The sequence below is a fragment of the Choristoneura fumiferana genome, chromosome 2, assembly GCF_025370935.1.
Source record: "Choristoneura fumiferana chromosome 2, NRCan_CFum_1, whole genome shotgun sequence".
Classification (NCBI taxonomy): Eukaryota; Metazoa; Arthropoda; class Insecta; order Lepidoptera; family Tortricidae; genus Choristoneura; species Choristoneura fumiferana.
In genome coordinates, this window is record NC_133473.1 from 13,313,242 (window position 1) to 13,327,839 (window position 14,598).

Here is a 14,598-nt window from a genome sequence, read left to right on the forward strand (position 1 = left end):
GCCTTTTTCATCACACTTGCTCGTAAACAGTGTCGTAACATACAGGCTACCTTGGTTGCAACCCCCCAAATAAAACCCTCGACCTTAATGTGCTTGTCATGAAACCCGTGGTCGGTAAATGAGTCATTGCCCGTACTAATTTTCTTGTCATGAACCCCAAGGTCGGTAAATGAGTTTGTTACTGCATGGTGTGCTGCTGCTCCGCGCGCGCGCTCCTGCAGCAGCACACGCTGCACATGCACATGCTGTGGAGGAGGAGGGCGGCGGGGAGCTAGCACTGCCAAGAGCGCAGTCAGCGGTATCAGCAATTTTTTTTTAAATATTAGTTTTTCTTTTACAAATATACAATTTTACTTGCAAATGTGATGAAAAACATTGTATGTCGCACGGGCGGTAGTAGAATTACGAACATCGACTCATTAAAGCCCTCAGTCTTCGACTTCGGGCTTCTAATAGACTCTCGTCCGTAATTCCTTATTTACCGCCCTTAAGACACAATGTACTATTATTTGTAAAGCAACGAAAATAATACAAGAATTTTTAAATTTACATAAATCATCAAGTATCTCATGTTACAAATATCGAGTATAGCGAATCTGATAACGTCTAAAGTTCTGTTGAACTGCGACTCTTCATAATGCAACAAAGAGATGTCCAGCTTCTTATGTCGTTGATTTATTATCTGCGCCTATGGGGTCGAACTACTTCGGTAGTGATACATCATTTTTAGGGAATCTGTAAAATTAGAACAGCCATTTGTCAAAAATCATGGACGAAATTTACAGTTAATTCAGTTCTACTTATGTCGATAATTAGCACAACACTAAAGAAGATTGTCAATTTTACCAAATTCAATGGAACCAAAAATACAATGTTTAATATTGAAAAATCTGCATGTCTTTGATGGAAATGATAAAAGCTTAAGAAAATTAATTATCATTATGTAAATATTACCATGAAATGGAACTATTTGATGGAATAACGGCAACTAACCTATGAAGTCAGAAATGGTTGATTTCTCGTTTTCCGAGAAGAACACTGTTCTATGGAACACAAAGGCATATTGCGTTTGTATCACTTGATGTCCATAACACGAAACCAAATTTAAAAGTATTTTTCATCTCCCCTGTTCGGAAAGTTTGATTTTCATGGGTAGATAGATAGCCGGGTGGAAAATTGCGTTTTCATCTCGGGGGTGGAAAGTATTTTTTTTTTTTACGATCAGCCACGGAGTCGAAGACAATTAAGTAACGTCAATGACACTTTTTTTCACGTTTTGGCATGGCCATCTAGATGCACGTTGTGACCAAGAAGCTTATATACAACACTGGAGGTTGAACGCCCAACATCCGTTTGAATCAAGAAATGTTGATCTTTATTACGTCACGAATATATTCCATCTCTTTCTTTAGTTAAGTTAAGAAAAACAGATGGAAGTCATTCGTGAAATGTAAAATAAAGAGATGGAATATATAAATAAGTAATAAAGGACAAACTTCTTCGTTCGGCGTTTAATCTCCAGTTTTGTATACTATAAGCTCCTTGGTCGTGATCAACTATTTTTTTTAAAGTCAGTCGTGGCAAGTGGCCAGTACGAAAAGTTTGGGGGTTGGATATAAGTATATTTAATTTCTTATTATTCTTTATTTTGTAGTATTTTTTCTCACAGTCGAAATGAAAAGTAGTGTCTAGCTCGGGTGAAATTACCCATTTCCCCTCGAACTATTGGCGCTCTCACTTAGTTTGAGCGCCAGAAATATCTCGGGTGAAATGGGTCTCTTTCCACCCTTGGTTATCAATCTACTATTTATAACACTGAAAATCACCAAAAACTCCGTTGTATTAGTTTACTTGACAGCTCACGTACCACAAAGCCTCTGGCGCATAAGATGGCGGATGGCACGATGAAACGTCAATGAGGGCTATCGCGTATGAATTCGCCGCTAGAGGCGCTAGTGGAGTGTGAGGTCTCCGAAATGTCAAATCTCATAATTTTTGGGTGAGCTACGCGGGTTTATTTATAATAAGAGTAATTTTGAGAATATTTTGCATTACCTGAAATTAATTATTGCAATATAAAATATAAGTTATTAATTTATATAATGGGCGCACAAAGCCACATGGTGGCTACCACATGACGGCTACCGACGGCAAGGCAGGCCGAGGCGGAGATGGCGAGATGACCTGAACGCGGAATTGAGTGAGTGGCCAAATATAGCTCTGGATAGGGAGATGTGGAAGTCAAGAGGAGAGGCCTTTGCCCAGCAGTGGGACACAGTTATAGGCTAAATATAATAATAATAATAATAATTTATATAAAAATGTAATTAAAGTTAGACTAATTTAAAAATATTAATAAAAGTAAAACAAACTAATAACTAAACTATAACTGAAAGAAATTTGAAAAAGTATCCCCCCACGGCATGGACCCAAAGATGCTGGCAGCATTTCCTCGCTGTATAGCAATGCTGATACGTTGTGCGAGGAAGCTGCCAGCTCTACGTTCCTCTGTGGTATCTGAGAGACGTTTGGATAATTCCTTAAATATATTTTTTGCGCTGGGCCCCCACGGACCTAGGGTCTCAACCCCGAATGGAACAAAGGTGTATTCAGGGTCGAGACCTTTGTATTTGTTTATTTTGAGTTTTTCCGCCGCCTCTGCTGCTGCAACAGCATGAATAGCTGTTCCGCGGACGTGGGAAGGAGCTAGTGTGTCTACGCAAGTAGCGTCCCACACCAGCACACGACCTAATTTCCACGGAATCAGTGACATTCCGTCAGGTCTCTTAACATCATCTCTGGCGATGCCCGATGGCTCCAGTAACGCCGGCACATTGACGGTGGCAAGAGAGCGACGGATAATGTCATTGAGCGCAGTGTCTCAAGAAGCGGCTTGCACTCTTCTGGCACGAAAGACCGTGGTGTCCCAACGCGTTGACCTCAATGCATTTATGCGGTGCGCAAACTGCTACTCCCAGTCGCAGGCAGACTGAAATTCTGAGAGTGTCGGGCTCTAGAAAAGTGCCAGTGTTGGCTGATGGAAAGGCGTGTAACCAGCACCCGTCTTCTTTTGTACCTGCAGCCAAGAGTCTGGCACGATGAGAGCCCATGCTGCGGCTCAGGAGGGATTCGTGTGTCAAATTTGATTGGATGTCGTCCCAGGACCTTTACGAATTAAAATTTTCTGGGAAATTCTTTCCCGGGCAGGCAATAGACCAAGCTTTTTTGGCTTCCGTCAAACCAGCAGTCTCATAGTTTAAAGGGAAAGCCCTCAGGATTTTACCTATGAGATCTGCCGAGCTATTGGGGGAGGACAAAAAAGCTGGTGCGGCAATATAATAAATTATGCGAATCCCTATCCCACCAAAGCAAATGGGAAGGGATGCTTGAGTCCAGGATTCTTCGCTTAGCTGAATGTTCAGAATTGATTCCAGGTTTGCTTTGATTAAGTCATCCATTTGTGTCAGTGAAATTTTGAATTTAGTGAATGGACAGCAGCGATGTACGTAAGTAAATTTTGGAACGAAAAGACAAAATTTTAAAATTGTCATGGCGAAATGAGGACTAATTTCAAGCAGACGACTTTCATACTTTTTGAGTTTAGAAATAGTTTCTAAAATATAATTCGGGAAGGTTTCTTCAAATATAGGAGACCCAAGGAGGCTGAGGGAATATCTATCTACTATGCAATTATGCGTTACGGGCAATGAATGTATGTGTTTTGAGACAGTTTTGTCGTTCGGAAACTTTTGTCCTCCCTTTTTTCCGAACAAAACGGGACTACGCATGTCGCGACAGGCGTGAATCTCTAGGTGAGTGGCCCGCTTTATTAGTTTTGGAGTGGCAACACTGAATATAAAAAGTGACTGCTGTCAGTCTATGGCATGGCGGCTAATAGCGTCAAATGTGAAATGTGTATAAAGTTCATTTGTGGAAGTCATCAAGCAGCAACTGCACTATCTCCCTCCTCCCAAAGCTGAGTATACCTGAGTATTCCTATTTCTGTTGATCGCCGGGTGTCGAGGCGCCTATGGTCTTTTCGGTGTATCACGTATTAACGTTTTTACTGTTGTTTGTACCAATCACACCCTGTGGGGCGCCAGCTCGGATGCATGCCCACACACATGGTGTGGGATCCATCCTGACTGGTGTCTATCTTGGACTCTACCTGCAGCTCCATCGACAACCCAGGGGCATATCTCGCTGTCCACTACGGGACACGGGATCTGGGTTGATTTAGAATCTTGGCGTGCGCAGTGGACCAAGTACTGTTTTGCGAGCGGGCCCGGAGACGTCCGGTTACCCCCTCGCCCCTAGAGTGAGCCTGTATGTTTAGAGCTGTGTCGTAACCTTGTGACACGTGATTGAGTCTTGCCGTTCTGATACCAGCTATGTTTTACAGTTGACCGAGAAGTAGTGCACCGAGGAGCGCCACGGGTCTGACCGTGACACTCCGTGGCCGGAGGAGTGATCAGGGTTACTCATCTGGCCATAATTTATGCAGGAGGTGGAAGGAGATTACCAGCGGAGACACATCCAGTAATAATATAAGCGAAGCAGAACTATTGGGAGTTAGCAACCTACAAGAAAATGAATTCAGGTATGTTAAATATATGCTACATCGCGAAAGAAGGAATATATCTCATAATAAGCAAGTCTTACCCACAATATGAAAATATAGAAAGTATAGAGATATATAGATATACAACAAATAATCACCCAATCTTTCGCGATAACGCAACACTGTGGTTGCTCGATATTTTTATGGTACGGTTTTAAGGTCTATTAAATATGATTTTAATCTAAACTTTGTTTTCACGTTCTTAATAACAGACTTTGAAAGCCACACTTAAAATTATGATTGTTTTTTTGTCTTTTTTTTGTATTTTTTATTTCAACTCCAAATTTGTTACTTTTACGGGTATCCCGTGAAACCATATCGAAAATACAAACTGAGACATGGATGCACAGAAAAACCAGAAAAAGAGAGCCCAGCGCTGGTCTCTTTTTCTGGTTTTTCTGTGCATTCATGTCTCAGTTTGTATTTTCGCCACACTTAAAAACCTCACGCAACAGTGGCGCCATCTAGAGAGACAAAAACGATAGCCCTCATTGCTCGTAATGACAAACCATTGGCGATTACAGAATAAATAAACGTCATGCTGTCTTTGTTTTTATATGCCGACATACCTTAGAAAGAAAGAGATTTTTTTTATTTCTATATCGATTTGACACATATTTGCATAACAAAATGTCTCTATAGTAGAATGGGGCCTCTCCATGTGTTTACTTGTTCTGAGTACTACTACTACGAAACCCTAAACTCGAAGTTCGTGTCGTGTGGTCCCTCTTACAGTTATACTATTTAATACGAGAGCGAGAGGGACGGTACGATACGAACTTCGAATTTCGAGTTTTATAGTAGCCCTGCTGACATGACTTGACATGAGCAGAACTATGCGCGTGTGTACACACCAAAGATGTACATACGAAAAGCAAGGTTAGTATTTCCATATCGGTATTATGTGGGTTGTGTTTTGTCTCTCTCTGACTTGACTTGTCAAGTTGTCAGTGCTTTGCTTTGGTTGTTGTATTTTCTTTACAATTAAATTACATTCTTCAACTTCCAAGTTCTAAATCTATCTAGTGAAGCTGAGTTGTTTGGGATTTGTTTTCTGTTGTGTTGTATGACTAGTATTGAATGGAATTTATTGGACGTTTACGTGAAGATAGTGCCGCTGGGATATATTACTACTTTCTGGTTATGGACTCCTATTAACTATGTAGGTATCGGGCATTATATCCTCTGCCCCGTTTTATGACTAATTTAGTTTTAGTTTTCTCAAATCTTAGCTAGCCGGTTTCGATATTTATATAATTAATTCTCTTTTGCTCGAAATGATTGCATTAAAAACTTGTTGTCAAACGTAATAAAATTACTTACGGATTTTTACATTCTTGTGATAAAACTATATTAACTATTATAGTGCCGTATTTCTTGATAGGCGATTAATTTTGCTATGCTTGTCTGTGTTTACGCTATTTTTACTCTTAGCTTCAGTCAATTTTCATAAAAAAAATCTTGCATAGGCACACTAAACTAAGGACATGTTTACATCTTCTGTTCATCTTTCCTAGTTCTGTTTTACCATCGAGATAGTGGTAATTAATAACCCTGAGTGAATTTGCTAGTTGATTTTACAATTTGGAAATGAAAATAAATATTAAAAAACCATGCTATTGAATTATCTATATTTAATTAACAGATCATAGGCAGTAAAAGTGGTAATGGGACACATAATACAAATATAGTGCAACTTTAGTTTACTAAAGCAATTTTGGGCCCTCTTACACTATTTGTATTGTTGTGGTTTATCCTTTTTTTGCGGCTTACATTGCTTGCCTTAATATTAAAGATATATTCACTACTTTTCAGATCATAATGGCCAAGAAGGATGAAGATGAAGTTATTTGTGAGACATTCATGGTGAAGAGATCCCAAAACAAAAAGTTGTTTACTCCAGTTAACTACAAGAAGAGGTGGCTGGTGCTAACTGGGACAGCGCTAACCTATTATGACTCTGGAAATGAAGTAAGACATTATTAATTATTAATATTTCATATGCTGAAAAAGCTGGTACAGTTGCCCGCACCAATATCTGATACAACATAGCATGCATTTCATACAAAGTGTCAATTATGTAGAATTGTAGCACTTGGAACTTTTGTGATATAGGCCTGATATGACTATTTTTAGGGCTGGTCGCGTCAGATATTTTTGCACATTCCACTGCACCAGATATTAATGCAGGTGACTGTACATTTGTGCTTTTTGTATGCTTATTCTGTCTATGGGTTCTCCTGTATTAAACAGGTATGAAGGGTTAATTCACAATATGCACTCCCAAGCCAACCTAAAGCATATCGACCCAAAATTATATTATTAAAATTAAAATAACTCTGCCTATATACTTGGGTATAGGCCTCCTGTTTGAATGAGAGGGCTTGAGCCATAGATCTCATGTAGGCCCAGTGCAGATTGGAAATTTCACACACACACCATTGAATTTCTTCACAGGTGTGTACAGATTTCTTCATGGTGTTTTCCTTCACTGTAATAAAATTGTAAAAAAATAATACACCATTTATAACTTAGACCTTCCAGAATTGTATTAAAAGTATAAATAAAAATGGTGCATTATGTTGGTCTGGGAAAATAGTAACTTGGTATGAACAAATTACAACATAAAATATCACATGCCTGTAATTAATTATCATTAAAATAAAGATACATTCACTTTTGGATAAAGGGTTGTTGCTACTGCAATACCGTAACTAGCATTTTCCATAAGGTACAATTTTCATTGTCAGAACAGAACAGTACAATGTTAGTACTGTTCTGACAGTGAAAATTATACCTTATGGAAAAAGCTAGTTCCGCGGTATTGCAGTAGCAACAACAAATTGTTTAAACAACTGAACAAACATCAATGTACTAAAATATGTAGGTAATACAACATTTTTGAGTACAGTCAACTTCACAAACTTGTGAGCAAAAATTTGATCAAAAATATCTGAATATGCTTCTATACCATTTAAAATATAGTTGTGTTGAGATATTTTTGATCAAATTTAGCTCACAAGTATATGAACTCAACTGTATCTGTCTGTTGGAATAGTAACTTCTCCAAATGAATCCCATATGAAAGAGAACATACAAATGAAAATAAACAACAATATAGTCGTACAAGTTGTACAGAATGTTTAAAGAATATTTTGCCCAGTGGTTAGTTGATTGACTTCAAATAAACACCAATGCAAAGGTTTTCCACTGAAAGCTGTCATTCCAGATGTGGCCACATCTTTGATGCATTACACTTTGAACATTGCTTAGGTAATAGCACTGGAACATTTGTCAACCTCAATCAAACCTGTTGACCTTTAAGCAAACACTGGCTGAAGTAAATAGTTGAGATACTTTATTTATATAATGTAAATAAGAGTTTCAAGCAAAAGTGATTATTGTTTTCCACTATAGGACAGGGCTTTTGTACAATGAAAAGTTATAATATATATACCTATTTCTAGCAATTAATCAATTGCCTAAGTAAAGTTTTTTGAAGACATTCAGGTTACATTTTTTGATTTCCATTTGTCACCATCTTCGATCACAGAAAGTGATTGAGAGTCACCATTCAGATATGGATCTTGTTGTCTGTTTGTGTGTCAGTCTGTTACAGGGCTGTATCTCATGAACTATAATAGACAGCTAAAATTTACAAATAATATGTATTCCTACTGTGGTTACAGTGGTAAAATGAAAAAACAAAAAATAATAAGTCATTTTAATTTTGAGTATTTGAATATATTATAAAAACTTAATATATTGAACATTTGGCGTACATATTAGTACGGAACCCTACACTACGCGTGGCCCGACACGCACTTGGCCGGTTTTTTTTCTTTTCGTTCAGTAGGTATGAAGGCTTAGTAACTAAATGTCATCTTGAACAAAAAAAATCACTAGACTATAAGGAATCCAAAATATTAGTTTACAGTCCTTTGGTTTTTAGGGCCAGACTATCGAAAAAATATATAATTTATACCTCTTCAAAAATGTTCGCTTAGGCAATTGGTCAGTGTATCCAGCGCCAGTTCTAGCCCACAATCAATGTAGAGCGAGATTGTCTACACCGCTTAAAAGACGCCATCACAATGGACTGGAAAATGGCTGACTGTATCCTACTAATCCTATCATTAATTCATTAGCCACTTAGTACAGGAAGTTAATATTTTTATTGTAGCTTGAAAGGCTTGTTTGGAATATGCAATGCGTAATTTATTTGTTTGTTTGTGCTGCTAAGGATTCCCATCAGCAAAACTACCTCATTTGATTTAGGTAAGTAAGTTACAGCTTACAGCCCATATGAGAATTTGTCTCCTTTAACCTCCTGAAGCCCACCATATAAATATTTTGGAAAAAATTGACAAAGCAATATAGAATCGTTTCGAGAATAAAGTCAAACTGCCGTCAAACTACCATGGTGTAAAACAATAGAAAAACAAAATAAATTTTACTTTGTTACATTGTCATAGATTCCTAATTCCCTTGAACTTATTGTGTACATTCTATTGCACATTGGGCCGCACGAGGTTAAGATCACAACCTTTACTGGTGTCTAAAGGTTCTGCTCTGTTGTGTATGGTCAGCAATAATAGCAAATAACAAAGAACCATCCATGGTCAATTACTTTATAAACAGGCAAACTGTAAAGATATAAAAAGAAGAATTGATAACTCCTTATTTAAAGTTGGTTGTTAAAATGCAAATTATGGATTTACTTTATTGTCCATACAAAGTAATTAAATGTGATAAACAGCCAAGCCGAGGTGGGCATAAGAAAACATGTAACTTTGGCGAAAATTTCGCCTATCCTTCACTCCTTACAATAAATACTGTGCCTAATTATATGAGCTTAAACATTAAAATGAATGACAATTAGGTACACTTATCGTATGTCGCGGGATTCCATAAATTATTACTGGTGTCATTGAAAATATTGTGGATGTCATTGTTGCCACAAAACAGAAAGGTAGGTACAGAAGTCAATCTCATGTATGTACTTACTTCACTTTTCATACCTACGCTCGGCGGGCGCTCTAGGGTTGTCAACTATGGCTTATGCACAAAAAACTATCGTGGTAGTTGTACTCGTATCTAGTTGTTTGATTTACTGTTGAGAATGAAACGGGAAGAATGGAAATATAAATTAATAATAAGTGAAATATTTTAATGTTAATGTTATTGTTATATTACAAATTTGTCACAGAAAATATCTTGCGACGATTTCGACATTGGCGAAATGCACGATTATTATATTTTAAAATGTAATAAATTCGCATTCTCTATTATTGCACAAAAAAGTTCACAGACTCGATATTTATCGACGTTCGTATCAGCAAAGCGGCAACCACTTTCTGTAGGCACAGCGCAACAGTATGGCAGAATAAACACCTAAACTTATGTAGGTAGGTACGGTGCGTTAATTACAGCCTAAAAACTTAAAAAAAAGTCACTGACATTCTCCTGCACGACAAATAGAAGGAAATAGCAAGAAAGAGGAGTTAGAGGCGGAGGCGTACAAAGCTTGGTTGGAGGCTTTCACGTGCAGAAGGACCAGAACATGTGAAGGTGAAGTCGTCCCTTCGGATTCGACCGCTTTCTTATGCCTCTTGTCAGCGTCGGTTCTAGCTCTTAATCAAGGTAGAGCGAAAATGTCTACACTGCTTCTGCGACTCAAAAGGCGCCAACATAATTTTATTTTGTATGGGAAACTGGAAAATGGCGCCTCATGCCATCTGTCGCCTAGTGCGACCGCTTTTCTTGCTCTACCGCAGGTCCGGCGTTGCCCCTTGTACGGTCGGAAATGTCGCGCCCTTACGTACTTAATAAAATGCTTGTTCGGCCACCAAATCAGTGCCACTGATACAATGCTTAAATTATGTCATTCATATCTATGCATCTGCAAAAGCTTTGATGAGTAGCATCTTGTATAAGGTGCGTCTGAATACTATACCACCGTCTTATTCGCTAATCGTTCGGGCGTGTAGAGTACGACAACCACTGAAATTACTGGCACTTGAGGTATTTGAGGTTTACCCTCTAGGCTGGCAACAGTGGCGACGCATCGCATTGGCAAATTTGGCAATCTTCTGATGTTGTAAATGTCTAAAAATATTATGGGTGGTGGTGCATCGTTTATCATAAGTTTGATATACGTTTATACTTCTTAATAACACATAAAATAGTTTAGAGAATAATAATTATATTTGTTTATCTATTTTCGCTACTCAGAAAAGCGATGTGGTGTTGGCAGACCACAAGTTACTGATTTCTCAGATGTTTCTCTGTATGACCGACTGGCAGACAAAAATATAATATCCATGCTATGTACACTCGAACCAACCGAATCGTGACCCATTGTGGAACCTTTTCGTAGAAAAAGTCATAGTGATATCGCAATTGCTTGACAAGGGAATTTATTATGACATTAACTGTGAGAACGTCAGGAATCAAATGGTTCGACTGTAAGTACGTCCCGTTGCTGGGTACAGGTCTCCATTTAGATTGAAAGAAGCACAAAACAAGTAATGCCGTAAAGTGTTTGTAGTTGGGCCCAGTAGACGCAATGGACCCGAGTGGACCCAATGCATATTGTGAATTTCACACACATTATGAATTGATTTCGATCCTTGAATCGTGCCGTCCCGCTCCCACTATTAGTACCCATTTATTAGGGGACAGCAAGAGATGCCGTATGAATACGAACTTCGAATTTCGGAGTCGCCCCCTAGATTTCGTCATGATGTTTTCTTTGCCGAAAAGATCTTAGTGAATCCAAAAACTTAAGTGTAAGTCTGGGAATTTTTTGTAAAAATTTTTGGTTGACTGACTGTAGGTACACTTGCATTGTCATCCACCCAATTTTGGCCGGGCCACCAGAATTTCACTTCCGGATTGTATTGTGCATAAGTATGTCAAAAAAAATTACTTGCATTTGCACTTGCCTGGACATCCATAAAGGTGCGTCAGTTAATAAAAATCATTAAAGGGGCCCCAAACAAGTAGATAACAGACCCCAAGCAAGTAGACATTTCTGTACGTTGGTACGAACGAAAACCTTCGTGTGTGAATTCGATTCCCACTTAGCCAGCCTTTACCACCATTTAGGTACAGTCACCAGCACCAATATCTGACACAAGCGTGCATAAATATCTGATACGACTCTATTTCCAGGACCGAAAGGACGTGTCAGATATTTTTGCACGCTCCGCTGTGGCAGATATTAATGCTGGTGTTTGTACTACTTTGCTTACTCCTATGGAATTCAATAAAATAATAAAACCATTAACTATAAAAACTAGGTAAATTTTATGACGCCGATCGCGTCACTTTATACATGTATTCAATAGGTGATGTAATATCAAAACTACAAACTAAAATATAGATGCACAGAAAAACCAGAAAAATAAGACCAGCGCTGGGAATCGAACCCAGGTCCTCGGCATTCCGTGCCGTGTGCTATACCGCTACACCACCACTGGACAACGATACAGACACGAATTTCTCCAATGCACCTCATATCTCAGCTTGTGTTGTTTCTTATTTAGCCACTTAAGCAGCGACACTAGCTTTCCTAGCCAGCTTTTCGATATAGGTTGTGCGGGATGCCCGTAAAAGTAACAAAAAATTTGGAATTGAAATAAAAAATACAAAAAGATTCCAAAAAACCAATCTTAATTTCATGTAATATCAAGTGATTTGTAGGGACATTTTCCTATTTTAGAAGCGTCGTTCGTACTTCAGATCATATGCTAAATAAATGCACTGTTAGCTACTTGTTTGGGGGGATTTATATGAGATTTGGTATGTAGACAGTTGGACGTCCGGAATAATACATAGGCTATATTTAATCAAGCTATTCTCACGTGATTTACCTATGTAAAATTCCAAAATCTTAATCGCTTAGTCTAGAGATGATATTTTACACGAGTGTTCACCATACAATCACCAGCACGTATACCTATCAGAAAGAACACAGCGTGCATAAATATCTGATACGGCTCTATTTCTAGGGCTGGTAGGATGTGTCAGATATTTTTGCACGCTCCGCTGTGCCAGATATTAATCGAAGGCAACACAAATGAAGACCACGGTGTAATTTTCAGGAATTGCCATGATAATTTAGTAAAGGCCTAGAATTTCAATTTGAAAGCTGTTACGCGAGCGAACCCGCAGGAAAGACTAGTATCCAATAATTCCTTGATAGTATTTTAAAGCTTCTGACCTGACATAATGTAATACGCAAGATCTCAAGCAAAACGAAAGCTGCAGTAGGTAGGTACCTATTTTCTGGCCTGGCCAGTTGTAAAAAAGGTCCTTCTTTGTTATTAGTGTGGAAACTTTTGAACTTGCCCCCGTATCTACTTATTCATATCGTAGTTAATAAGCCGACTGCGTTCAACCAAGCGTACCGCCTCTGGGAAAAGCAAACTTAATAAATATAATGCTGTGTTTATAGGTAGGTTCATACATGAAGCAAGGGTCATCGATGATTCACCAGCAGGTTTAACCGTTGAATGATTTTGTAACATTTATTCCTTGAGTGATAAAACGGACCTAGCACACAGGGGCTATTTCAAATTTACCTTATTTAGACTTTGGAAGCTGTAAAATTTGAACTATTATTTTTATAGATAGGTATAGCATGGTAACGAATTTAGTAAGGGTCTCAACACAGTCATCTATCGACGCAGAATCCGCAAAATCCGTTAGAAAAAGCTTTATATCTACGCAATGATGGCTAAAAGATTGGCGAAATATCGCTAGATGGCGTTAGTATCCTGAGGTTTTTTTGACGTTACGGTCTTGCTTGCAATTGGCTCATTTAGTTATTAGCCAATTGCAAGCAAGACCGTACGTAACGTCTAAAAAACCTCACGATACTAACGCCATCTAGCGATATTTTGCCTGTCTGTTAGCCTTAGCTTTTAGCCCTTATAAGACGAAAGAGGCGTCGACGCGTCGGCCGGCAGGCGTCCGCCGAGCCGATCTGAGCCGAGCCGAACTATGCCTTTTTAGCTCTTATTGCGTGTACATAAAACTTTTTACAAGCTTTTATTTAGTTTCACCTTTCCCGTTGTCTGTCTGTCTGTCAGTAGTCAAATCTTGCTAGTTAAATTCGACCAACTTCCAGTAGTCGGATTGACTTGAAATTTGGCATACTTATGTAAATTGTGTGACAATACAATAATCTGGTAGTGACCTAGTGACATCCTGGTAGTCCGGCCAGGATCGACTCCGCAGGACGGACCTCTTCAACGGTTAATGGTATATCGACTTGAAATTTGGTATGCAAATGTAGTTTGGGTGACAATGCAAGCAAAGTGGACAAAAAGTACAGTTAACACAAAAGCTTGTATTAAACATGTTTTTTTTTTTACTAAAAACTTATTTCTATCAGCTTTTGCCGATTCCGCGTCGATAGATGTGGGGAGACCCTAAGACAAGGGACTTCCGCGATAAATTATAATGTGCTTGAACTTAGGTAGGTAATTTTATTGAATCCCAAGTCATCCCGAAACAGTTGAACAGATTAAGGTAAGCTCAAATAATTATTTCATGTGCTAGAATAATTCGCGAAATATTCGCCATAGGTAGTACTTACTCGTGTTAATGGCAGAAAAAAAACCGATATTAATTTCCCGGGAGTGTCACGCTCGAAATCGCGAACAGCTTAGTCCAGTTTAGAATAGTTCCATAAGAAAAGTCCGAGACATGTTGCGACGGGGTATGTCGTAAAGCCAGTCTGCGTTAGACGGTGTATGTATGGGGTGCGATTGTTCGCGCATGCGCTAGCTGGGTGTGTCCCACCGCCCGCCGCCAGTATCGCACCGGCTCGCGACGCCCGCCGCTCGTCCTCGCACTCCTGCACCTCACTACTGGTAATTACCACCTCATATCTGCATATCTCCGCGTAACACGTCCCTCCGACCATCTGCACTCACGTCACCTAAGTTTGTCTCATCATTTTGATA

General features: G+C 38.9%; 1 protein-coding gene across 1 annotated transcript in view; it reads left to right on the forward strand.

Annotated features, from left to right (window-relative positions):
• The first annotated feature begins 5,551 nt into the window (after nucleotides 1-5,551).
• The window catches only part of Btk (tyrosine-protein kinase Btk29A), a 39,217-nt gene continuing 30,170 nt past the window's right edge, over nucleotides 5,552-14,598 (forward strand). The window contains exons 1-2 of the mRNA XM_074109320.1: nucleotides 5,552-5,783; nucleotides 6,437-6,592. Coding sequence (XP_073965421.1) covers nucleotides 5,688-5,783; nucleotides 6,437-6,592 — 252 coding nt within the window. The 5' untranslated portion in view covers nucleotides 5,552-5,687. The remainder of the gene's footprint in view (nucleotides 5,784-6,436; nucleotides 6,593-14,598) is intronic.